The 26,921-nt window shown below is 43.3% G+C and overlaps 2 protein-coding genes across 10 annotated transcripts; both read left to right on the top strand.

Moving 5' to 3' along the window:
* The first annotated feature begins 800 nt into the window (after window positions 1–800).
* On the top strand, window positions 801–23,349 carry LOC103648229 (uncharacterized). Of its 9 annotated transcripts, none has more exons than XM_008672716.3 (9): window positions 801–1,021; window positions 1,326–1,500; window positions 1,738–1,999; window positions 2,154–2,385; window positions 2,472–2,622; window positions 2,731–2,922; window positions 3,943–5,052; window positions 15,765–18,403; window positions 18,558–19,416. In XM_008672716.3, the coding sequence occupies exons 2-8, from the start codon at window positions 1,330–1,332 to the stop codon at window positions 18,354–18,356; spliced, it is 4,710 nt and encodes a 1,569-aa protein (XP_008670938.1). In that variant the 5' UTR covers window positions 801–1,021; window positions 1,326–1,329; the 3' UTR covers window positions 18,357–18,403; window positions 18,558–19,416. The 9 variants fall into 9 exon arrangements, with proteins under 9 accessions (XP_008670938.1, XP_008670939.1, XP_008670942.1 ...); XM_008672717.3 differs by having other exon boundaries at window positions 18,542–19,416; XM_008672718.3 differs by having other exon boundaries at window positions 820–1,213.
* Window positions 20,663–23,340, top strand: LOC109944105 (secreted RxLR effector protein 161). Its single transcript, XM_020548733.1, has one exon. It carries the CDS (start codon window positions 20,724–20,726, stop codon window positions 21,189–21,191), a length of 468 nt encoding a protein of 155 aa, XP_020404322.1. The 5' UTR covers window positions 20,663–20,723; the 3' UTR covers window positions 21,192–23,340.
* Window positions 23,350–26,921: the final 3,572 nt, after the last annotated feature.

Here is a 26,921-nt window from a genome sequence, read left to right as displayed (position 1 = left end):
TTTTTTTTAGGAAGCTCTTGGGTCTGCTCTTAGACCTTGGTGGACTTGGCATCCCAAATATGCAATTAATGGAATGGGCCTTGCAGATAAGATGACTTTGGCTATAGAAAACATCTAGTATTCGTCCACCAGTCGTTTCTCAGGTCTGAGCAATATTTCAGGCTGGACCGACAGATGTAAGTGGGGTGAGCAGCGGGTTTTAAGCCCAAGTAGAGGAAAGGCTTTCTCTTTTTTTCCCTTTTTGTTTTCTTATTTCTGATTCCTTTTCCAATTCAAAATACTAATTCGATTCTGTTTGAATTTCAAATTCCAACTTGAATGCTCAAACAAAAAATACATGCATGTATGCAAATATTTTGAACATATTTATTAATTGTTTTATTGTTTTGTTAGGCAAATGTTTAAATATCTTAAAAGGTGAGGAATCGGTGTTTAAGAGATATTTTAAATTATAAATCTTTTGAAGAAACATGTACATCACTTTTATTTAATAGGGTGCATGCTCCACAAGTAGAACATAGACTTAAGATAAATCTTTAAATACCATATTGCAAAAGTGGTCTAGTTTTGTTCATAAAAATCTTAGTAACATAAATATGGATTCAGTTTATTGATTAAATCTTTTAATTATACGATATAAAAGAGGGACAATTGTGCGAGTGCCTCTGTTTTGAAATATAACGCAAATCTGGTTGCAGTTGTGAATATGGTTGTAGGTGGACTATTCGATCCGAATCCGATGTGCCCTGAGATAAAAAGGTGGAAGAATAAAAGAAAGAATAAAGCCAAATATACGTGGGTAAGTTTGTCAGATACCAGTTTAACTACTAGCGCTCGCAGTACCAGCGCTTTCCGCGTCCCAAATTACTCCTCAACAAGTTAAAAGGCACTCACACTACCATCGCTTTCCGCGTCCGCCGTTTTAACAATCGCATTGTCAGATCTACTTCGATCTCACTTCTGGTTAACTGAGGGCGTTCCTCGATCGGATCTCCTGCTCCGGCTCCGGCTCCTGCTCCAGGTACGGTCGGTGCTGCTACATTTGGATCTTGCTGCTGCTCCGTATCATCGCCGCGTACGTTGCTTGCACTGGGCTTACCTTCTGGATGAAAACCTCCTCCCATCATAAGCTCTCTGATTGCTACCTTATGACGAGGTGCTGAATGAATTAAAGGGAGCTAGGCGTCCTATAATTTGCTCATTTTGCTTGTATGTATGTATCCTGTTTTCTAATCTGGTGTATCATACACCTTGTAATGCAAAGTGTACATGTTTTTTTTTATTTGTTGCTCACGCTGAAAGGGGTCGGGTTTTATTTGTACCAGCTGAATGGATAACATGCTAGGCGACTTGTACAAGCCAGATGACGGCGACGACTTCTACAGCAAAAAATACCGCGACGAGCTAGAGAATGTGTCATTCCAACTATTAGAAGAAATTACAGATGGTTTCTCTGAGAGTCGAGAGCTCGGCCGAGGATCCTTTGGAGTGGTTTACAGGGTAAGTATGATTTTATTGGCATGCATGATCAGTTTCAATAAACGAAGTTATGTACGGTCTGACCAACACACTGGGCTGCTTCCAATCATACGCATACACATGATCTTACCGCACTGCCATAAATATAGTATCTGCATTTTTCTGGTTTTTTCAGTTATCAAAATGATAAGTAGTCACTACATACATAGAAAAGTGGAAGTTAATGTTTGTTTAGTACTGACAACATATCCTCAACAGGGATTGACTAAAAATGGTGATTACGTTGCTGTGAAGAAGCTTCATGCTAATGTCACTGATCTTAACCATAAGCAGTTTCAAAATGAGTTATATAACCTTGCAAAACTTAAGCATGAAAACATTGTACGGATTTATGGCTATTGCTATGAAATTAAGAAAACATTTATGGAGCACGATAGAAGAAAAATTCTTGTCGAAGAGCCGCGTATAGCGCTCTGCCTTGAGTATTTACACAATGGAAGCCTTCAAGATCATATTTCGGGTATGCTTCTGGGCCATCTTAACTGAGTTGTTGAAGGAAATTGATCTCTCTCTCTCTCTCTCTCTCTCTCTCTCTCTCTCTCTTTCTTTTTCTCTCTGTCTGTCTGTGTCTGTATGTGTATTTTATTAATAATCCATTTGTAATACTACTGCAGATGAGTTTTCTGGTCTTGACTGGGACACACGCTACAGGATTATGGAAGGGGTCTGTCGTGGTTTATATCATATCCATAGGAATCTAAAGAAACCTCTTTATCATTTGGACCTAAAACCTGCCAACATATTACTAAGTAAAACCATGCAACCAAAGCTTGCAGATTTTGGGTTATCTAGGATCTTTCGGAATGAAGAACTAACACGAACGACTAAAAGTCCTCTAGGAACTCTGTAAGTTGAATGCCACAGGTGACTTATCCTTTTCTCTAACAAATCAAAATTTGTGTTTCAAATTCATTGAATGTCATGCAATGCAGTGGGTACCAGCCACCAGAATACATTGAAAGAGGTGAAGTCTCAGAAAAATTCGACATATTCAGCTTAGGTGTCGTAATGATACACCTGGTTTCGGGACGTGGAGGCTTCGAAAGATATGCATGCATGCATAGTGAAGAATTTATCAATCAGGTGAGGAATGATCTTTCTCTTTAACAAGATTGATTTTTTTTTTCAATCTAACACTATCACATTTACATCTGAATAGTACAAGTCCAACTTGACAATTTGATTTCTTAGGTAAAAACAAACTGGAGGAAAAGATTTAAGCAATTACAGAGGAATTCCTTACGTAAAGTCAAAGTGTACTGCCACGAGGTAGAGACATGCACTCGGATAGCACTGAATTGTGTGGAGAAAGACACACAGAAAAGGCCTGATATAGATATGGTCATCAATAATCTAAAGGACCGTAAGACCCATAGATTCAAGGTAATTAATATTGTTATTTAGTTTTGAGTAAAACACTACTCTCTTGTAAAGGCATATATTGAGACATTTATTCAGTATATCCTTTAACTACATTTGCAAACTAGTTCTCCATTTATTTTACAATATTCTTTAGTTGGTTTTGGTTAGGAATTTTTACTTTTTAGGTTTCAAGGAAGTAATAATGAATTGCATTTCTCTCTCTCTAAATTGAATACTTCTTGTGCAGAAAATATTGTCTGATGGCTAGAAATATTAACCCAATTATTGTGGAAAAAATTCTTTTATATGCAATAAAAAGGGTCACATCTTCATACTAGAGTTTGATACTTTGATAATAGGTACACAAAACAACAATTCAGGACTAATTCCTTAAAAACTAAATTGACGATTTGGCCGAAAGCTGTTTGTTTTAGCTAGAAGCGGCTGCGTCTGTCATGTGTTGCAGCTCAACCTACAGTAACATTGCATTAAAAAATACAGCCACAGCCACAGCCATAGTTGCAGCGAACAGTTTTATTTTTGCTAATTTGTAGTTCTTTGCATACAGTAAAAATTATGTTTTTAATTCCTGTGCGCTAACCATACATGATACATCTACATTTTAAACCCATGCTGCCTTAGATAATAATTATATTGTATGTGCCTTTATGCTCACCGATGGTAGAAATGATTAATACCCTCAGTGGGCTAAATGTGATGGTATTGTGATGATGTGAACTGAGAGTACACGGGCATTCTCCAATGGTCTCCAATCCAAAAAATGTAATTTGTTTTAATTAAAGTTTGTTAAATTGCTCTTCTAATTTATAAGGAATTATAGGATGTAATGGCATAATGCCATTCTATACGGTCCATCAAGAAATGAATTTATGATTTCAAATTATTTCATCAAATCGAATTATTATTTTTTGTACAAATTGTTAGTGGAAGTATCACCTTGTCGACAATGTATGTCATAAGTGATGATAATTTGTAATCATCGAAATTTCTAATGGATTGAAAATCAATAATGTCTTGCAGAGTACTTGGACAAGTAGTTTTCGGCAGGATGGAAGAATGTATGGAAGCTATATGCCATATTCAAACAGATATTTAAACAAATTGATGTCAGGCTCTATTTGCACCGAAACAAAATTTTATCGAAGAGAAAAATTACCGAATGTTGGAGAAGAATTCATTATAGGGAGAAAAGAAGAGAAACAGAAAATAGTGGCATCTTTACTACAGAGCATGACACAACACATCACTATCCTTCCTATCTATGGCATTGGAGGAATTGGCAAGACAACCATTGCAAAGTTGATTTACTATGATACAAATTTCAATAGTTACTCTCGAGTATGGGTCTATGTTTCACCGAAATTTGACTTGAAGAAAGTTGGAAACACTGTAATTTCACAACTCTCTAGTGAGGAGAGCCAAATTAATGAAACACAAATGATACATAGTTGCCTGATGAAATTACTTTCTGGTAAAAAGGTTCTGATTGTTTTAGATGACTTGTGGGAGGATAGTTTATTTCAACTGAATAATTTGAAGGATATGCTAAGTTATGGTGATAGCATCAATGTAATAGTTATAGTAACCACACGCAGTAAACATGTTGCAGAGAATGTTAGCACTAATGTTGAGCCACACAAGATAGAACCCTTGACAGATAGCATGTGCTGGGATATAATGAAACAAAGAAGCAACTTTGAAGCTAAAAATCACAAAGAACATTTGGCACATATAGGAATGGAGATCGCTGTAAAGTGTGGAGGTGTGGCTTTGGCAGCTCAATCCCTTGGGTTCATGTTGAAGCCCATGGAATTATGTGATGAATGGATTGAAGTCAGAGACAGTGACATCTGGAATAAATCTATTTCGAAGGATGCCAATTCACCAAACCATGTGCTTGCATCCTTGATGTTAAGTTGTACCAAAATGGATCGATGCTTGATATTATGCTTTATCTACTGTGCAATCTTTCCAAAAGGTCATCATATAGTCAAAGAAGAACTAATACAACAATGGATTTCTTTGGGTTTCATCCAGCCAACAAAATTACACTCCAATATGCAGATATGTGAGAAGTATATTTTGCAGCTCATAGGATTGTCTTTCATTCAAGATACAATGTCACCAAAGGTGAGTTATTTATGCACACTACTACCAGCATTGAGTATTTAATTAATACTGCTTTTGCATAGTCATGATGTTAATAGACTTCAACTCACAATGAGCTCCTAGAATAAAATCATAGTGACCCAAAACAATGGGATGGGTTGCCATTGTTTGGATGCCATCATACCTGATGATAGAATATATGATAGTCCTAAATATTTGTGTACCATCCAAATGACTAGATTGCAAAATGCAAGGTTGTCGTGGTTTTTAAAACCGGGGGACAATAGATTTGTGTTCGGCGGGGATGCAAGCGCGGACTCAATGGTGGATCACGGGGATCCGAACAAGGAACTGAGACACTGGGGTTATATTGGTTCAGGCTTTCGTCCTAGTCCAGTGTAGTGCTGATCGTAGTATAGCTTTGAGGCGTGTTACAACAGGTGTGCTTGTGTGCGTACCAGGGCAGAGGGACTCCCTTTTTATACTTCAAGGACGTTCCTTACATGAGAGAGAGGGAGAGTTCTTTAGCTAATGGCCTTAGCTACAGTGCGTAGTGGGCCCCTCTAGGGTCAATCTTGGGGCGTGCCTGCGCGCGACATGACTCCTTCTGATAGGTATTGTGCTGCGGTGCTGTCGTATTCCTCGCACGACGTTTTGTCTCATCCATCTATCGTGCGAGTCCCTGTAGCTTGCTCTACGCCCGTGTCGCCGTACCACATGGGTCCCGTCTAATGTGTTCTCGATAAGGTTGAGGTTCGTGTACAATACGACTTCGTCTTCTATCAATGACTTCATGTCACCCTTCATCATGTGCGAGCACACGCTTAGTGTGTCGTCCTGTCCTTTCTGGTACGTGGGTGGAGACTTTGTTGTCGTGACCCCTTGGTACTTGTCAGGTATCATAATTAAGGGTACCCGGATTATGCCCCTAAGCATGGCTAACACCTGAGTACAAAGAGATCAAACCTGAAAAACGCGCTCCCCGAGGTCACGAAGGGTCGAATCACGATTCGCACGAGGCCCCGCTCTATGGCTGCTCAAAACTACGCCTCGCCTGAGCCCAGCCTCGGACGAAGGCTGCGCCCGTGTTGATTCTTGACTCGCCCGATGGGCCCCCTTTAACGGATAGTAATTTCCGCCTCGCCCGAGGGCATCTCGGATGAAGGCCAGCCTCGAAATCGGCCTCAGCCAAAAGTTCTCGAGAACTATGAAGATGTGTGCATTAAATGCAACGATACAAATATTTGCTCCATGTGACACCGCAGTCAACAGAGGACGATGGGACCGCAGTCCCATCTACTTTTATTGACTACGATGACGCACGCTCGTGAATACCGGGCACTACTCCCCCGCTCCGGCCACTGTTCTCAACAAACTCCGGATGGGACACGTGACATCTAGGCACAGTCGCAGCCTCGAGGAGAACTCCGCCTCGCCCGAAGTCGGCCCCAGCCTCGGGAGGAAACTCTGCCTCGCTCGAGCTCGGTCTCGGCCAACTGCCTTGGAATCCCGTAGGAGATCACTCCGACTACTGTTCTGACCACTCCCTACACGACTGTGTGCCTAGGCGCATATCCGGTCTCGGTCTAGGGATAAATCTCTGTGTCGCCCGAGCATGGCCTCGGCCAAACAACAGCGATAGAAGGACGCCCGACGCCACCGACCCTTCCACAAAGATCGTCGGCAACGGGATGGCTACAAAAACTACATGACTAGTGTCAAGTCCACTTTATGCCATACGGGACTGATTACCATGCACTTTTCACCATACCCATCGTTGTTTCAACAACTATGACTCAGACGTCTCGTCCACAAGATGGCCTCGGGTACGCGTCCGAGCCCCGATCATGGCCTCGGCTCTCTGTTTGGTCAAGATATGGGCTATAGGGGCCAAACATCCTCAAAGATAACAAGCCAGGATAGGGACCATTCTGGTGGCCATACTGCTACAGGGGCTCGGGCTCGCATCCTCTCCACATTACGACAACCCTGGTACTCCTGGGTTTCCTCCTTGAGGCTATAAAAGGAGGAGTCCAGGGCTTCCAAGGGAGAGATGGCAACACTTCAGCGATTGCCCTCCACGATTGATATTGGCACTTGCCTCAATCATCCGCAGAGACTTGGGATCCACTCCCTCTCAACCAGCTTGTACCCCCTACTACAAACACTTAGGTGCAAGATAATATAAGTCTCATTCCCCCTCTGCTGGAAGTAAGGCCTTCTATTGCCCGAACCAGGATAAATGTTGTGTCTTCTTCCATCACCCATCCGGACCGGGACATGTAGCACAAATTCACCAGTTGGTTAGGACCCTCGGGTCAAAACACCGATAGTACTGTACGCATGGCGTGGACATGGGTTGGCGGCAACGTGTCATGTTACAGTCATCGTGGACCAACAACGTCGTCCTAGGCTCCCTCCTTGCGGGTCTGTTTGATCTTTTGCTCCACCTCGCAGAGTTGCTCGGTCATCATCTGTGGTCGACACCTGCTTGCCACCTCTCAAAACTCGAAGTATGTAGGCTCCGAGGCAGACGATGATCTGGGTCCTAGCCTAGACTTCTCCGGGCTTCGTGATCCCGGGGCCATGCGGCATTTCTTGTCCGCATGTGACTACTACCTCTCCGACAGTTCCAACGACTACAGCTCCGACGATGAGGGTTACGACTCGACTCGGGAGTGCTTCCATATCGAGCACGAGGAACACGGAGAGGGAAACCAGCTTGGCTTGCCTCGGGAGGCCAACGCCCCAGCACCAGCACTAGCACCACACGTCGGAAATCCAAGGGAACAAGGTGCGGTTCAGATCCCCGCGGGGAGTCAGATCGCGCAGCTTGAACAACTTCGCGAACTACACGCCAAGCTTGGAGAAGAACATGAACCGTTATAGCACTACGACACGTTCTCGAGCAGGAAGCAGCAGGCCGAGCCTTCGACCGAGGGGAGAGGGCACACGCCAATTCACGCGACGTTCACCGTCGTATCATGGAAGGCGTAGGGGCCGACCCCCCTCCAGCCTTTCACAAGGCCAGCCAGAACCTCGCTGCGGCGGCAATCTTGCTTCGAACAATGCCGGAACCATCAACCACTGAAGGGCGCCGAATCCACGGCGAGATCAGGGGTCTCCTAGAGTGCGCTGCAGTCCAGTAGGCCGAGAGCTCTGCCTCGGCTTTAGGAGCCCGCCTTGGAACGCCGAGCGGGGCTCTCTCGCCAAGAGAGGGAGGCCCCAGTCCATCCTGAGCCCACAAAGGACAAAGCCCCCACGGTTCGAGATCGGCTCCTCGGCAATCACCAAAACCGTGATGTCCATGACCGCCTTGGCGAGCGGCTGCACCACAACAACCGCCGTCATGCCACGCACAGCTACCACCCTTGGCGGGGTGGACGCTACGATAATGGGGAAGATCGAAGCCCCTCGCCCGAGCCCCCAGGTCCTTAGGTCTTCAGCAGAAGCCATACGCAGGGCACCATTCCCAGCTCGGTTCCGAGCCCCGACTGTCACACCCAGATTTAAGGGCAAACCCGGGCGCGAATCAAATGTGTGCTAGGATCAAGTCTCATACATATGATGACTCATGGTACAGAAAATAATGTCACATCTTTATTATATAATAGAGTTTCTGTACAAAATAGCTAAATAATTACATCATATGACGATAACGATCCCTCGCAACCATAGTTGACTGGGAGACGACGACAAAGACCTCTCAAACTCATCACGGCATCCTTCATGCTCCTCAATTTGGCGGTACCTGTTCTTGACCTGGGAGGGGTGAGTACAGCAAGAGTGAGCTCACATATGTTCGTCGCTCAACAAGTTGTCGAGAATAATGTGCATGAGCTTGCTTATGGCGCGGGCTCATGTGAAGTGTAAGGCTTATCAACAAATGAGGGTTAAGGCTGAACATTGCTTTTAACAAGTTGGTCAAAATTTTATTAATAGTTACTAAGTACAAGTAGATATCTACCCAATTAAATAAGATATCACAATTAATAAATCCCACAATGCAATGCATATGACAGATTAAGTTTAATTCCATAAGTTACTCATGTGAGGGTCCGAGCCGCTCTTGACCGTGAGTACGACTGATATACCAGTTTTACACTCTGCAGAGGTCGCACATCTTTATCCACTAGGCGTGTTTCCCTTTTAACTAGGGTTTGCAAGACCCTTAGACACTTCCAAGGTGAATGGCTAGGGATCCACTGCGAGCCCTTTACAAAGTTCCACTAGATGAGAGAACCCGCTACGAATTCCGGGCCGAAGGCGATATAGGAATCCCTCGCCCGAAAAGCTTTACAGACAGTCCGACCGAGGACCTCCCTATACCTTCACTCCTCCACTCCTCTTGCCCCTTTCGGGAAAGGATTAAGTCACACTAGCTTTCCTAATTATTTTAGCCAAGGGCGTCCCATTTCACCCTTGTGGTAGCACTGTTTTTCCGGGTGGTCGCTTAATGTTCCAATTAACATAATAATCTTATCATGAACAATAATTAAACCAACAATAATAATGGAACATGATCATATCAAATATCACATTAATCCCAAAACCAGGTAGAGCAACATCAAGTCTACCCAATAGTTCATTTGTTTGCAAGGTGTGGAGTGAACAAAACTAGTGAAACCTATTAGGTCCCATAAAATTAAACTGAGCATGTCACAATGATTAACAATAACATTATTAGGTAAAGAAGAGTGATCAAGGGCACAACTTGTCTTATACTTGCGATAACTTTGTAGTCCAGATGTTGACACAAAAGTTGGGCATCAGGTTCCTCGTCACGTCATCTCTACTCGTAGCAATACATACAATCAAGCAAATAATGGATATGGTAACATTACACCAAAGCATAAGAACAAACTGTGTAAGAATATTCTACGCACCGCTACGAGATCGTAGGTTTGAGAACCACTAAAATCAGAGTTACAACTAAAAAGATATGGTTTTCTAAAGTTTTAGGTGCTTTAAACAATAAAACTATATTATCCTGTTTAATATAAAATTTGTGAGAAAATATATTACCAATAAACAACTAATTCAACTTTAATCTAAGTTATAACTTGATTATAGATTTTATTTTAGTTAGTTCATAATTATGGACAAATCTATCTTTGATTAGTAGGATTAATCTACTAAATATAGGTTAAAATAAATCTCTAATAAAAGTGTGTGATATGTTACAAATAATAGTGTTACCGTGTAAACAATATTATTATGAAGCTAACGCAACTGGAAAAGAGCAAAACAGAGTTACAACGAGAAAGATATGGATTTTACAATTTTCTGGAATTATTTTTATACTAGAAATTCAATTTCAGTTATTTTATATAGATTATATCCCCTAATGGATGGCGACTCAATTTGGGAGAAGATCAGAGTCTCTTTTATGAAATTCGGGACCTGACTGTAACGATCTTATAACCTGAGTGGATGGCGGGTTCAATCTGTGAAACGACAAGGGCTTTTTTAACAAAATAGCCACAGTGAAGGGTTATCCCCGAATTTCAATCGTTGGATCCTATCCGGACGACCCAGATTATATTCATCTCATGTCGAACCGATATGCGCCCACAACCCTTCGATTTCGAACCTACGACCGACCGATGACCATGCCTTACCCTTTTTTTTCGTGAACGCGCAGGAGAGCTGCGCATCATTAAATTAAGAGAAGAAAACAGTCTAAAATGGACCAAAGTACAATGCCAAAAAAGGCAGAACATGATACCACCAAACTCTTGCTGCGCATAGAACTGCAACCTTCTTCTGCGCATGAAAACAACAGGACACAAAATGAGACAAACAGCAAAAAGTGCCAGTAGGCCCCACACACACAACTGCTCTTCACTAATCACCCAGAAGATCCCTGGACCTAATAATGGCAGCACCAAGGCCCAAGGCCTCAAGACGCCTGGCACCGACAAGACTCCAACAATCTAACTCATCCAAAAAAACTCTCCTTATTCCGTTTATGGAAGGTCTGACACCATAAAAAACCGCCTTATTACGATGAAGCCATAAACACCAAGCCCCCAAGATGATGATACTGTTAAAGCCTCTTCTTTTGGATTTGTGCACTTGCTTACACACCTTCCTCCACCACTCAGCAAAAGAGGACTCATTAGAAGCAGGAGAAAGATTAGCAAGCCCCAACGAGGAAAGAATGTAGTGCCAAAATTGCCGAGCAAAAATGCAAGTGCAAAGGAGGTGTTGGATAGTCTCCGGCTCTTGATCACATAATGGACAAACCTCAGGATGATCCAACCCTCTTTTCTGCAGTCTATCAATTGTCCAACATTTATTCCTTATTGCCAACCAAAGGAAAAATTTGCATTTGGGTGGAGCCCAAGTCTTCCATAACCTCTTCCATTGTTCAAAAGTAACCGAACCTATGAAGAAAGCCTTATAACACGATTTAGAAGAGAACTGCCCAAAGGAAGAATGAATCCGCACATGTCTATCAGCCTCCCCTTAAAGCGTCCCAAAGGTGTAGGTATTGCTGCAGCCCAGACAATTTAAGAGGGGTCTCAATGTCGCTGACCCACTGCCAGTTCTCAAGAGCATGGGCCACCGTTCTGGAAGAAATAGTCTGTTTCCCAACATTAGCCACTATAGCTGGGGCAAAATCCTAGATACAAGACCCATCCAACCACCTATCTGTCCAAAATAAAGTATTAGACCCATCACCAACCAGGGTAACAACTGAAGAAGCAAAGAATCTCTTGACATGTTGCTGAATAGGAAATTTCAGCCCAAACCACGGCTTGTTAGGATCTGTTTTTTCCAACCATAATCATTTAGTTTGCAGTGCCCAACTTTGGTAATGCAGGTTAGAAATCCCAAGCCCACCAAGATTTAAAGGCCTTGTGACAATTTCCCAAGAAACAAGGCAACTACCACCATTTACCTCCTTTCCAAATAAATCCTCTTCGAATCTTGTCAATAGATTTAATCACCCCCTTGGGGACGTTCATGGCAATGAGAAGGTAGGCCGGGATGGCTGAAAGCACAAAGCGCACCATAGCTGTCCTGCCACCAAGACTAAGCAACCGAGCCTTCCAATTAGGAAGGTGGTCGGCAACTTTCTCGACCCAAACCATGAGATCATTCTTTCTGAGCTTCTTGTCTGAAATTGGCAGACCCAAATAGGTGCAAGGGAACCCTAATCTGAACCTTTTAATCACCGATCACCAGTTAGGATTGAATATCCCAAAGCGGTACGGTGAAAACCTAATCTCAGCCGTCGGCTGAGAATCTGATGGTCCCCTATCCTCCTCCCCAACACTGACGGTGCCAGACGGTGGTGGGCCCTATCCACAGTGGCGCCATCACCGGACCGCACTAGAACCCGACTCTGCGCACAACACTCCGAATAAAAGGGGCGCTTCACGTATAGCAGTTGATGGCGAACCCATGGGAGGGCAACTTACTGGTGATTGACGAGGTGCAGGGATCCATCCACGATCGGAGGCAGATCCGCGGCGGCGGAATTGCTCCAGTGAGTAATTCCCGAGGCATCACTAGCTAATCCCACCAGGAGAGACCACGGAACCCCCCGTCACTTGGTGAAGCTCCCGAGGCTAACACGGAGGCCTCGACGTTGGTCCTTGTGCGAGTTCCACGGTGAGTTGCGGCTCCGCCGTGGCTGAGTCGCACCGAGGAATCAATTTGGCGCCACCGAAGGCTCCAGCGCCCAGATGCTCCCCCGGGCACAATCCTTGCATGCACGTGATACATCCTGATTCCTTACACGACCTCCTATCGGTCGCGCAGGCGAGGGCTACGACAGCATGCTCCCTGTGCCATTCTCTCTGTTCGATGTCACCACGTGGTGCACGATAAGGACTTGGTTTTGGCGACGATGCAGGCACTGGGTTTGAGGGATCGAAGGGGTGTCCCTGCCCACCCATATATACCCGAGAGGTGGCCACATCGGCCAAGGGGATGCGTTTGTTACGGACACCGAGTTTGTTATCGGGAAAGCAGGGGGAGAAGATGGAGTTGACGAGGCGGGGCTCGCGCGTCATACACACTGGGAAAAGGAAAGAAGGCGAGGGAATAATGGGTCGGCTGGGAAGCAATTCGAGGCTGGGTCGAGTGGCTGCAGATAAGTTGGGCCGAACAATTTGCTTCTTTTTTTTTCTTTTATTTTTTATTTCGGTTTTCTTTTTCTTTCTCCTTTTTCCTATTTTGTTTTCAGTTTTCGAATCCAAATGAAATTCAAACTTCCAATTTGAGTTCAAATGCCTCAATCAAGGAAATACCCAACATGATATGCAAGATTTTATATGGGTTAAAATAAAATCTTCTATAAACCTAGGGCATTCAAAAGAAACCTTTATTTCAATCTAAAAATCCAGATATAATTTTGAGCACTCGAAATTTAATGTTTACCATTCATTTATTATCTCTAAGCAGAAAAATAATGCTTTTAAATATGAAATGCACACACACATGATTCAGAGTGTTGGGCTGTGGGGCTCATTCGGTCGGGCATTGCTATGCCGACCTTCTTGCCGTGACCGATTGATAATGTTGATCGGCATGTGATCGTATGGTGCGCTGTGGTTTAAATATGTAGGGGACATAACGTATTGCTGTTGTGGTGTGTAATAATTTGGTGCATAGTGTACAACAGTAGGTTCTGCATATGCGTATCCGGTCTGTCCGGTGGTAAATCCGAATTGCTCGGTTGTGTTCGCTATTATTGGGGCGCCACGCGGTGGTCCTGGTGCGGCCCCGGACTGTCCGACAGGGAAAGCTGGACGGTCCGCATAAGGGCCAAACTGTCCGGGCCAAAGCTTGGACGGTCCGACCGTGTCTAGGGGCACTGATCTGCCAAGCAGGGACGGCGGTGGTGGTATTTGCCCTGGATATGAGTTTATCGGCATACCATATAATGGCTGTGGTTGCGAATCCCCATTTGTTGCTGATCTATTAAACATAGATATCCTATTACTAGTTTCATATGATGGAAAATTAGGAGCAACAAATTTCTCCAACACGTGTTAATTTTCTAATTGATTCTTCTAACCCTCCAATCTGTTGTTTCATTTGATCTTGCTGCTGATCTACATAGTGTTTAATAGATTGGATGTCGTCGGGTTTACTTACGTTGGGGACTTGAAGCGAAGATAGAAGAGATGCGACATCGGTCTCTCCATGTTTGACAACCTTTTGGTGGCGATCCACCGTGTATTGTGACAAGACTGTCTCCTTCGCTTGACGCATGTAGTATTCGTATTGCTGTTGCCCCTCGGCCGTCAGACTTTCAACAGCCGGCTTGAGGATATTGTCCGGGGAGATATCAGTGTGATCTTTAGAACCGGCCATTTGAGGGCCTGATTTTCAGTAGATCTAGACACCCGTTCCCCAGCGGTGTCGCCAAAAAGTGTGTTGGCGCCGATCTGGACGCCAAACACTGGAAAGGACTGCCTGACAGTGCTCTATGTGGAGGCGCGGACGGTTCGCGGCAAAGGGCCGGACAATCCGTGACCTGGCGAAAGAGCGGCTCCTCCTCTGCGTACGTCCGGACGGTCTGCGATGGCGCATGGCACTGTTCTTAAGGCGTCGCCTAGGCGTCCAGGCGGTGGTCTAACGCCTAGGCGCCTTGCCCGCCTACCTCGCCTAGGCGTTGTCTAGGCGCCGCCTAGGCGTCCAAGCGGTGGTCCAACGCCTTGGACCGCCTTACCGCTTTAAAAATCATGGCGCAGGGGGTCTTTTTCTTCGCAGCAGACCTAGATTTCGTCTCCCGGGAGGGACCCCGTCGTGGAGGAGAGATCCTAGGGTGTGTCTTGGCGTCGGCAGGCCACCCAAGACGCCTCTAGTCGACGTAGAGCCGAAGAGAGGGGAAGATTTGAAGTAGAGGTAGGCTAAACTAGAACTACTCCTAATGCATAACGTAAAAACGATAAGTAAATTTGATTTGGTCGATTGTGAGGGGTTCAATCGGCCGTAACCCTTCATCTATATAAAGGGAGGAGGTCTGGACCCGTTACAAGTCGGTCCCCGAGTTAGCCCGCAAGTTTAGCTAACAAATCTTGCAAGAAATCTGGAACCCTAACTGATTCAGCGCACGCGCAGACAGTCCGCGCCGCTATGGTGGACCGCCCGGCCTGCCTATTTCAGGGCTCAACAATATGCTAGAAAAACTATCTGTAATGACAGTTCTTGAGAAATCAGTATATTATTTACTACTGCATATCTGCATCTCCTGAACTTTATTACTTCCCAAGAGCCATACTATGCTAAGGTAAAAATACAACTGCCACTTGAATAACTAAAATGTAAGTTTGGGTATTAGATGATTGGTAAAATACACAAATGCTAACCATGCTAAATTACTTGATAAAATCCATAAAATTGCTAATGGACACTGCTACAATGCCAAAACAATTTGTCATTACTCATAACAGATGTATGAGTTGAGAAGGCACCATGCTAATGTTTAGTTGCTAAGAGAGAAGCGTATATAACGTCTATTTAAGAGCAAAGGCCAAAAGTCCACAACTACATACCTCTATGGAAATCTCGAGTTAAAATGCAACATTCAGGGAATTTAAATAACTTTTTAGAAAATAACTTTCACTCATTAAACTTGGAGTAGTTTTCTTGTGCTCATTTAGTGTTGATGGAAAACTTAAAATACCGGGAAAGCATCTTGTGCGTCTGTGAAGGATGTTTGCTCTTTCTTGAACCGAGGAACCTAACACTAGGATCTACTTTGGTTGCAGTATTCTCAAGCATACAAAAAAGGCCTCACATTGTTCACCATGCACGATCTCGTGCATGATTTGGCAAGATTACTAACGGCTGGTGAAATTCTGGATGCTTCCAATATTGGGACTATGGATGCGAGGCATGTTGCCCGCGAGCCTGCAACTAGGTCATTATTTCATGGGTACATGCATGCTAAGTCAAACTTTCGTAGCTTCATACGTACCAATTCAAATATATACACATACCGGCGACGGCGAGAGCCAGAAGGTAGCGGACAGCAATACAAATATGCATTGCTCACTAATTGTCACAAGCCCCTAGAGGTATTGACGGATTCGCCCAATATGATAAGGGCACTGCATTTTCGGGATTGTCATGGCTCGAAAGGACTAAAAGATTATGCATTTTTGCCTGCAAAGTTGTCCCTAAAAGTTCTGGATTTAAGTGGGTGCAACATAGCCTACCTGCCAGCTTCTATCGGTGAATTGGCTGTATTGAGGTATCTCAATGCTCCAGAGATTAAAAATGAAATGCTCCCAGACTCTCTGAGCAAACTGTCAAAATTAATATACCTCAACCTAAGTGGGTCCAATATTTCAGCACTGCCTGATTCAATTGGTGATATCGAAGGTCTAATGCATCTTGATATATCAAATTGTGTGCTTTTGTGTGAGCTCCCAGAATCATTTGTGGACCTAAAAAATCTGGTATATCTAGATTTATCACATTGCCAGATCAAAATTACAGCAAGAGTTTTTAGTGGTCTCACCAATATCCAGCATTTGAATTTATCAAAAAGTCTTATTCATGGAGGTGACGGGTTGGAGGGGCTGCAGGAAGCCGTTGGTGGTCTCACCGAACTTCGGTATTTAAATCTATCAGGGTGCTTTGAAAATCTGAGGCCAGATGAGGTATTAAGTTTTGTTGACCGTATTTGTAGGCTTACAAATCTGGTGCACTTGGATTTGTCTTTCAATTTGGGTCTTGTCAGTGTGCCTGAAAGTATTGGCAGCCTCAGGAAGCTGCACACCCTGGATCTCTTGTGCTGCCGAAACCTAGTGACGCTTCCAAAATGTATGTTCAACATGGATAGCATGAAGATGTTAAATGTTACCTGCTGTCCTCATCTAGATCAGTCTACGCTCCCCCGATACAGGTATTTTACCTTGCCGTACTTTGAGGTCCATGCTGATGATGGCGAATCTACCAGCAATATTGGTTTGCTTCGGTATGTGAATCCTACTCATGAGTTGTACATAAGTGGGCTTGATAACACAATATCTGCAGAAGAGGTTGACAGTATAAACCTAAGCCAAAAACAGGGGATCCAGTCGTTGAGTCTTTCATGGACTAGAGATGCTCAGAGATCTGTGGAGGACATGGAAGTCCTGGGAAAGCTAGTGCCACCTGATACTTTAAAATGCTTTGAGCTAAGAGGTTATGATAGTATGAGCTTTCCAACATGGGTTATGGGCATCACGCTCTATCTTCCTCGCCTTACCAAGGTTGTATTGTGGGAGCTGCGTAAATGCAATAGTCTACCACCACTGGGCCAGTTACCAACACTACAAAAGCTAGTTATAGGAGGAATGGACAGCACTTTGACAGTTGATGAGGGTTTCTGCTGCGCCGGCCCGGGAGCCTTTCCTCTATTACAGGAACTTCAACTATGCCAAATGGAGAACCTGGAAGTGTGGAACACAACATACTCCTGTGGCCAGAGCAATGAGGATGTGCAGGAATTCATGTTCCCAAACCTTAGGGAACTGTTAATTCGTGATTGCCCCAAGTTGAGACTGAAACCATGCCCACCTAAAACTGTGGGATGGAAGATAGAGAACAGCGACAATGTACTGTCGTCATGGGATGAGGAGGGAGAGATCGACCTTGCAGCATTGTTCCCATCAAGGAAAGAGTTTAAGAAACTTTGGGAAGGGAAAACAAAAGTGCCAGCAGCTTGTAGCGCACAATTTGAAAAATGCAGAAAACCTGGAGCTTCCTACAATGCTTGTCCTGAACGCGTGGAGGTGAAATCGAGCAAGCTGCCTTTGGGAAAATGGAGGCTGTTCCGGCACCTCCTTCCCACCTATGATTTAAGGATCTCGTGCTGCACTTATGCGACAAGCGGCTCGTCACAAGAGATCATCCAAGGCCTCGCCTTCATCGAATCATTATGCCTAGAAGACGATGCTCAGTCTGAGCTTCCGAATTGGTTGGGTGAGCTCACTTCTCTTGAAACGTTGGAGATATCGAAGTACCCAGGGCTAGAGGCACCACTGGATGGCATGAAGCAACTCGCCCACCTCCGGAAGCTGTCGCTGATAAATTGTAGAAGCATGTCAGCACTACCGCAATGGTTGGGAGAACTCATCTCTCTCAAAGAACTGATCATCTCAGAGTGGCCAAACCTGAGCGATTTTCCGGAGAGTATGCAGCTCCTCACCTCCCTCAAGATGCTACGTTTGGAGCGGTGTCCCAGAATTACTGCCCTTCCAGGATGGCTGGGCGACCTCGCTTCTCTCAAAATACTAGTCATCAGCAATTGCAAGGGCATCGTGTCTCTGCCAGACAGCATACAGAAGATCACCAGGCTTGTACGAGTATAAATTGGGGGAGCCTGAAACATGCTATCTGCTTTGCAACTCATTTACAGGTTTTTTTTTCTCTTCATATCCATCCTTTAATGCCTATATTACCTTGTACGTTAGTATAGTGATTCCTATATTCACTTTGAATAGCAACCCGTTTTTCAATACATAAAAACAGCAATACTTTTAAACATGACCTGCAGGGTGCACTCTCTGTAGGTGCTGCAGTAGCCTGGAAGTGATGACAGACATATATGGAGGCTTTCTTCTACTGGTGTTTGCACAGCCAAGTCAGCTTATGGGGGTTTCTTCATTGGAGCCACGGTTTTTGGTCCTTCGGATCTAATCTGGAAATCGTGGGCCCCAAAGAAATGTCGTTTTTTCCCCTATGGCTGGTTGCTCTTGACAAATGTTGGAGTGCCGACCGTCTAGCCAGACGGGGTTTACAGGCAGCACCCTATGTGTTGTTTGTTTTGTGACCAAGATGAGGAAACCATCAACCATCTTCTGGTTTCTTGCTCCTTCTCTCGGCAATTTTGGTTCGTGCTGTTACAAATGGTGGGTCTTCAACGCCTATCTCCACAGCCAGACACGTCCTTCTTCCTAGAATGGTGGTCAGGTTCTGCTGCAGTGGTGGATGAGCAATTTCAGCAGGGTTTCTACTACATCATCCTGCTTGGTGCTTGGCTCCTTTGGAAGCACCGTAACCGATGTGTCTTCGATGGGATTGGGATCAAACCCGATGTGCAGCATGTGTTGTCCTTAGCCACAGAGGAAATGAGACTTTGGGGGCTAGCTGGTGCGAAGGGAATTAGGATGTTGACTTGTTGGCGAGTAATCCTCTAGCTTGATCCAGGTCATGTTTCTTTGTTCTGGTCGAGATTTGTGAGTGTGTTGTTTTTCTATTCTTTTTCTTTTTTCTTTGTAATCTGTTTTGGGGTTCTCAGTTCTCTATCCCTTTTCATCTTCTTAATACAAAGATACACAGTTGTCCTGCGTGTTTGAAAAAAAAATACTTTTAAACATAGTTAATGAACTAGTACATCAACATTCAAAATTTAGTTGATGTTCTTCAATATCTCTCATTTATTCATGTTCTAACATAATACTAATATAATTACTTTTTAACCTTTATCTACCTACGATGGATCATAGTTAACACTATTGTTTTTGGTAGTTTATAACATACATTAGCACTCTCTGTATTTCTTTAATTTTCTACATTAGTATATATTTATGATTTAAGTGTAGATTTGGGAATATATATTTCTATTTTAATAGTTACAAAGGTGTGTGGTTTGCATGCAAACTTAAATAGTTATACAGATTAGCTGTTACAAAGACAATTATAAGTAATTTAGGTTCAAAATTTTAGATATTATATTATATTATTTTTCATAATGCTACTTAGTATTTTTACTATATATTATTACTGGAAGAATTGGTTTTTTTAATGTAGATTTAAGGAGATATTTTATTTACTTTTGATAACGATGAGGTTTAGTAATTCCAGGATGGCTTGGCGACCATGCTTCTGTCAAAATACTAATCATCAACAACTGCGTGAGCAACCTGTCTCTGCCAGAAAGCATACAGAAGCTCACCAGGCTTGTACGAGTATATATTTATCTCGTTTGCCTTTTCTTTGTTTTAACCTCTCAATATTTATACATAGAAACGTTTTTAAGCCAACTTTGGACATTTAAATATAAATTGTGCATTAATGGTAATTTATTTTAGATGATTACCTTGCATGTCTTTTTATAATTGCATAGTGGATAACTTATACGAAAATCTAGTCATTTACTTTAAATCAGCTTTTATGCATAGTGGGTAATTTATATAGACTAGTCTAATACACCCGTAGCTAGGCTTGAGTCAATTCGCATTTTACTTGCCTATGCTACTTACCATGGCTTTAAGCTTTACCAAATGGACGTGAAAAGTGTCTTCCTCAATGGACCAATCAAGGAAGAGGTCTATGTTGAGCAACCTCCCGGCTTTGAAGATAGTGAGTACCCTAACCATGTATATAAACTCTCTAAGGCGCTTTATGGGCTCAAGCAAGCCTCAAGAGCATGGTATGAATGCCTAAGAGATTTCCTTATCACTAATGGCTTCAAAGTCGGAAAGGCCGATCCTACTTTATTTACTAAAACACTTGCAAATGATTTATTTGTATGCCAAATTTATGTTGATGATATTATATTTGGGTCTACTAATGAATCTACATGTGAGGAATTTAATAGGATCATGACACAAAAATTCGAGATGTCTATGATGGGAGAGTTGAAGTACTTCTTAGGATTTCAAGTGAAGCAACTCCAAGAAGGCACCTTCATTAGTCAAACGAAGTATACTCAAGACATTCTAAACAAGTTTGGGATGAAGGATGACAAGCCCATCAAGACACTCATGGGAACCAATGGACATCTCGACCTCGACACGGGAGGTAAATCCGTCGATCAAAAGGTATACCGGTCGATGATAGGCTCTTTACTCTATTTATGTGCATCTCGACCGGACATAATGCTTTCTGTATGCATGTGTGCAAGATTCCAAGCCGACCCTAAGGAAGCTCACCTTACGGTCGTAAAACGAACCTTGAGATATTTAGTTCATACTCCTAAGTTTGGGCTTTGGTACCCTCGGGGATCCACATTTGATTTGATTGGTTATTCGGATGCCGATTGGGCGGGGTGTAAAATTAATAGAAAGAGAACATCGGGGACTTGCCAGTTCTTGGGACGATCCCTGGTGTCTTGGGCTTCAAAGAAGCAAAATTCCGTAGCTCTTTCTACCGCCGAAGCCGAGTATATTGCCGCAGGCCATTGTTGCGCGCAATTACTTTAGATGAGGCAAACCCTTAGTGACTATGGTTACAAATTAACCAAAGTTCCTCTTCTATGTGATAATGAGAGTGCAATCCGTATGGCGTATAATCCCGTTGAGCATAGCCGCACTAAACACATAGCCATTCGGTATCATTTTCTAAGGGATCACCAACAAAAGGGAGATATCGAGATTGCATATATTAACACTAAGGAACAATTAGCCGATATCTTTACCAAGCCACTAGATGAACAAACATTTAACAAACTTAGGCATGAGCTAAATATTCTTGATTCTCGGAATTTCTTTTGATGTTTTGCACACATAGCTCATTCATATACCTTTGATCATGTCTCTTTTATATGCTATGACTAAATGTGTTTTCAAGTATATTTCAAAACAAGTCATAGATTGAAAGGGAATTGGAGTCTTCGGCGAAAACAAAGGCTTCCACTCCACTCCATCGAATCATTCACCCTTCGCCGTCGCTCCGAGCAACTCTCCAACTTTGGTATAATCTTCACTCATATGTTATTTATCAAAGGGGGAGAAATTAGTTATAAGGGCTTATATTTCACTCAAGTATCCGTTTTTGGCGATTCATGCCAAAGGGGGAGAAAATATTAGCCCAAAGCAAAAGGACCGCACCACCACCAATTTTTCAAAATTGAAGCTAAGAAAAAGTTTTCAAATGATGAATTTCTAAATTGATATATTATTGTATTCAAAAGGGGGAGAAAGTAGTATTTTCAAAATTGGTATCTTAAAACCCTCTTGAACACTAAGAGGAGGATTTTATTGAGGGTGAGTTTTGTTTAGTCAAAGGAAAAAAACATTTGAAACAGGGGGAGAAAATTTCAAATCTTAAAAAATGCTTCTCAAAATCTTATTCATTTATCTTTGACTATTTACAAAAGGACTTTGAAAAGAATTTACAAAAGAATTTGCAAAAACAAAACATGTGGTGCAAGTGTGGTCCAAAATGTTAAAGATAAAGAAACAATCCATGCATATCCTATGAGAATTTATATTGGCTCAATTCTAAGTAACCTTTGCACTTACAATTATGCAAACTAGTTCAATTATGCACTTCTATATTTGCTTTGGTTTGTGTTGGCATCAATCACCAAAAAGGGGGAGATTGAAAAAGAATTAGGCTTACACCTATTTCCTAATTGATTTTGGTGGTTGAATTGCCCAACACAAATAATTGGACTAACTAGTTTGCTCTAGTCTATAAGTTCTACAGGTGCCAAAGGTTCACAATAAGCCAATAAAAAGACCAAGAAATGGTTCAAACAAAGAAAGCAAAAGACATCCCAAAAGGCACCCTGGTCTAGCGCACCGGACTTTCCGGTGCACCAGGGCACTCGAGGCTGAACTTGCCACCTTCGGGAAAATGGGAGGTCGCTCCGCTATAATTTACCGGACTGTCCGGTGAAGCACCGGATAGTGTCCGGTGTGCCAGCGGAGCAACGGCTACTTCGCGCGCAACGGTCGACTGCAACACATTAAATGCGCGCCTGCGCTCGCAGAGGACAGATGACGCACAATTGGCGCACCGGACAGGTCTACAGGACCTGTCCGGTGCACCACCGGACAGCCCAGAGGCCCCACAAGTCAGAGCTCCAACGGTCGAACCCCAACGGTCTGCTGACGTGGCTGGCGCACCAAACAGTGTCCGGTGGCGCACCGGACTGTCCGGTGCGCCATGCGACAGCAGCCTTCCAACGACCATATTTTGGTGGTTGGAGGCTATAAATACCCCAACCACCCCACATTCAATGGCATCAAAGTTTTCCATCTTCAACACATTACAAGAGCTATAGCATTCAATTCTAGACACAACCAGAGAGATCAAATCCTCTCCCAAGTCCGAAATCACTCCAAATCAAATAGTGACTAGAGAGAGTGACATTTGTGTTCATTTGAGCTCTTGCGCTTGGATTGCTTCTTTTCTTTCTCATTCTTCTTGTGATCAAACTCATTTGTAATCGAGGCAAGAGACACCAATTGTGTGGTGGTCCTTGCGGGAACTTTGTGTTCCGATTGATTGAGAAGAGAAGCTCACTCGGTCTAAGTGACCGTTTGAGAGAGGGAAAGGGTTGAAAGAGACCTGGTCTTTGTGACCACCTCAACGGGGAGTAGGTTTGCAAGAACCGAACCTCGGTAAAACAAATCATCGTGTCTCGCTCTTTATTTGCTCACGATTTGTTTTGCGCCCTTTCTCTCGGACTCGTTTATATTTCTAACGCTAATCCGGCTTGTAGTTGTGCTTAAGTTTATAAATTTCAGATTTGCTCTATTCACCCTCCCTCTAGGCGACTTTCACAAATACATGGTTATCTCCCACTAATCCTCGCATCCTCCCCCTAATCCTCGCCTCCTCCCCCTAATCCCCCACCTAGCCTATAAATAGAGGGGCAAGGGCCTCCTCTCAAGCCACCCCAAGCCATTTCATGGCAACTCTCTTTCCCCCCACACACGTCCACTCCATCTCCCACACAAGCACACACTAGCACAAGGATCGTTCGGTCGTTCTTCGATCGTTCATCCACACGTTCTTAGTTTGTTCGTTCATTCGTCCTATTGTTCGATCGTTCATGGTTCGTTCGTCCGTTCGTTCGTCTAAATAATCTTTGTTCAGTCGTTATGTTGCCGAAATTCCGATCGTTCGTTCGTCCGATCATTCGATCGTTCGTCCGTTCATTCATAGTTCCTATTCATCGTTCATCGTTCGTTCATAGTCCCTATTCATCGTTCGTCCGTCCGTTCGTCCAAATAATCTTTGTTCAATCGTTATGCTGCTGAAATTCCGATCGTTCATTCGTCCGTTCGTTCATAGTTCCTATTCATCGTTCATCGTTCGTTCATAGTTCCTATTCATTGTTCATCATTCGTTAATAGTCACTATTCATCGTTCATCGTTCGTTCATATGAACTATTCACCATTACTATCCACCATTACTATTTATTGTTACTATTCGTCATCATTACTATTTATCGTTACTATTCATCATTGTTACTATTCACCGTTACTGTTCATCATCATTACTATTCGTCGATCGTCCAATCACCCCAAATTTCAACTGCTCATCCATCATGCTGTCTAGTTCACCTAAGACCTGCCAGACCAATATTTCAGTCATACGAACTCCGGTGACTGTGATTTTCCTTCCAGTAAGAACTTCCCATCTGGTCACCCATCCCAGATTTCTCCAAGTTGAGCACGCTTAACTTTGGGATTCTTTGAGCCAGGTTTTCAAACTCAGATTCCAATAATCCTTGTTTCTGAATTCTTATCAAATTATTCCCTATCCAACCATGTCATCCCTTAAGCATGGTTCATATTCCAGAAAACTCTCAAAATACTCTTGTCCCATATTCTGCCTGTAATTTCCCTGTTCAGACTAAGTCAGACGATTCACTTGTCACTATTCTCACCAACAGTGAACCCTACTGTACTACACCACATACACCCAGCTATAAATACACTCAGCTACCCTCTCCCTCTCCACACACTCAACACCCTTAGCTAAGGCAAACACCCCCACCCACTCAGTTACTTCGCTCCGTCGGCTACGCGCATAGTGTCGCTTCGCCTCCAATCCACCCTCCTGGTAAGCACCTCCGCTCCACCACCAGTAATATCACAACACCACATGACACAGATTCTGCTCAAGACTCTACCCATCCATATATCGTCATTCTGACCATTATACTAAAAATTTGATGATATACTTACTGGTTTGTATGTTTGCTTGTTCATATTGTATAGTTATCGGAGCGTTCGTGTCGTCTCATGAAGGCCAGATCTGCAAGTCTACGCTAGACGGTGGAGCCAGAAGCCAGTTCTGCGAGCTCTCACCCTTTCGCCGGTTAAGCAACGACAAGCTCACTCGATCCCTTTGATGCATAAATTACCTATGTTTTTTCAACCACAACCCTCAGCCTGTTATTTTATGTATGATATGATTTTGAGACAAGTTATTATGACCATCCAGCCTCAGAACTTTGCCGCAATTAATCTTTATACTCCTTGACATATTTGTTACAAATGATTTGAGAAAAAGATGTGCAAGGAAGTCGAGTAGCTGTTTTTGAAAATGAAAACCAGTGGGAAACTGCTGAGATACCTGGATGGTTTAGTCCAGGGATTTTGTTCTATATTGACAAACTTCCTGCTCCTTTGGGAGAGGATGTGCTTTGAAAAATATAAAATGTTTTACAAAATAACCCTGCATCAAATATTGCTCTTTCTGCAAAATATCCTGAGCTCCACATATTCCATGCATTATATTTGATTTCCTCATTCCGTGGGTGAAGGTGGGCTGCTGAGTACGTAAGTACTCACCCTTGTTTATTTGTTGTTTTTTGGAGAAGGAGATCGCTGATCGGGTAAGAGTTACGCCTGTTCCCAACCTTGCATGTGGCTGTTGGACCGCTGATTTGCTTCACTGCATATATTAGGCTGCTTCAGCCCCACTCTGATGATATGTCCCGAGTTGTGGACCAACTCTTAAAGTTGATCGCCACCTTTATAGGTTTGTCTCGTTTAAACAGATTTGGAATCATCTGATGTATAAATGTGTCTATTAGCCTACTGGGACTAGTAATTGTATCACATTTGAGTCCCAGAGGATTGGGGCGCTTCAGTGGAGTATTGCCTCAATGCTATTGAGTCCCTCTTTCAACGCCATTGACTCGGTGGCCTGACTTGCGCTTCTGGCCCCTCTCTAGATTGGCTTTATGCTCCACCTTTAATTTACCTTACCCTTCTAAGATGAGGATATATTTTATCACACTTTCTCGCTCATGGCATATTTGTCGGCCACCTAGAAGGGGAAGATAGAGTTGTTGGATCCTTACAAATGAGATTCTAGGAGAGATCTCAATCCCTGATACCCTTGTGGAACACGTAGATGATAGTCTCCTTAAACATGCTTGACATGTCAACCTTCATGTTGCGCCATCTCTTAATATAGTTGCATAGAGTTTCATCTCCTTCTACATGACTTGTTTGAGATCATATTGTGTTTTCTCATGTTCATAGGTCATGCGGAAGTTATTGACAAATAAACGCTTTAGCTCCTCCCATGAATCAACAGAGTTGGCTAGGAGGCCAAACAACCACTTCCTGATATTGGACCCTAGAAACATTAGCAATTAATTCGCTATGATTGAGGTGTCTCCTCTATCTATTGCGATGGAGAGTAGATAAACTCCAAGACACTTGGTTCTTTTGTCTTCTCGCCACCTAGTCGTTGTTATTGCCACCATGGTTAGAAGATTGACTAGTCTAGTACCCAGAGTCTGCCTGAACATGAATTGATCTCCCGAGTAGTAGGAGTCTAAGTTTAAGTTTGAGCCAGGGTCAGAATCCGAGTTGGAGCGAGGTACGAGTTCAGGCTATTATCGATGTAGAATTTGAGAAAAAAGTGTAGATTGGCCTTGTAGACGCCTAGGTGAAGGACACCTAAATTATCGGGGCATCTGGGGCAACAAGCCTAAGGTTCTTGATCATGTCAACGACAAATCTGAAGGTCCTAAAGAAGATCTCTTCTTGCGCAAAACCCATGGTTTCCCTCATATCTACCATGACCAGTACGATATCCCCTACCTGGCATGCAAACTATTGAGAAATATTTGACAGTGAATTTATGGGGTGGATCACAAGATTGAGAACTGAAGGTGTATGCACAGAAGACTCGAGGATTTAGATAGCGTCCTATGTATGGTAGTGTCTATTGC

Source organism: Zea mays, chromosome 2 (genome assembly GCF_902167145.1).
Source record: "Zea mays cultivar B73 chromosome 2, Zm-B73-REFERENCE-NAM-5.0, whole genome shotgun sequence".
NCBI lineage: Eukaryota > Viridiplantae > Streptophyta > Magnoliopsida > Poales > Poaceae > Zea > Zea mays.
The sequence above is the reverse complement of the archived record's forward strand: the minus strand, read 5'-3'. Positions and strand labels throughout refer to the sequence as shown.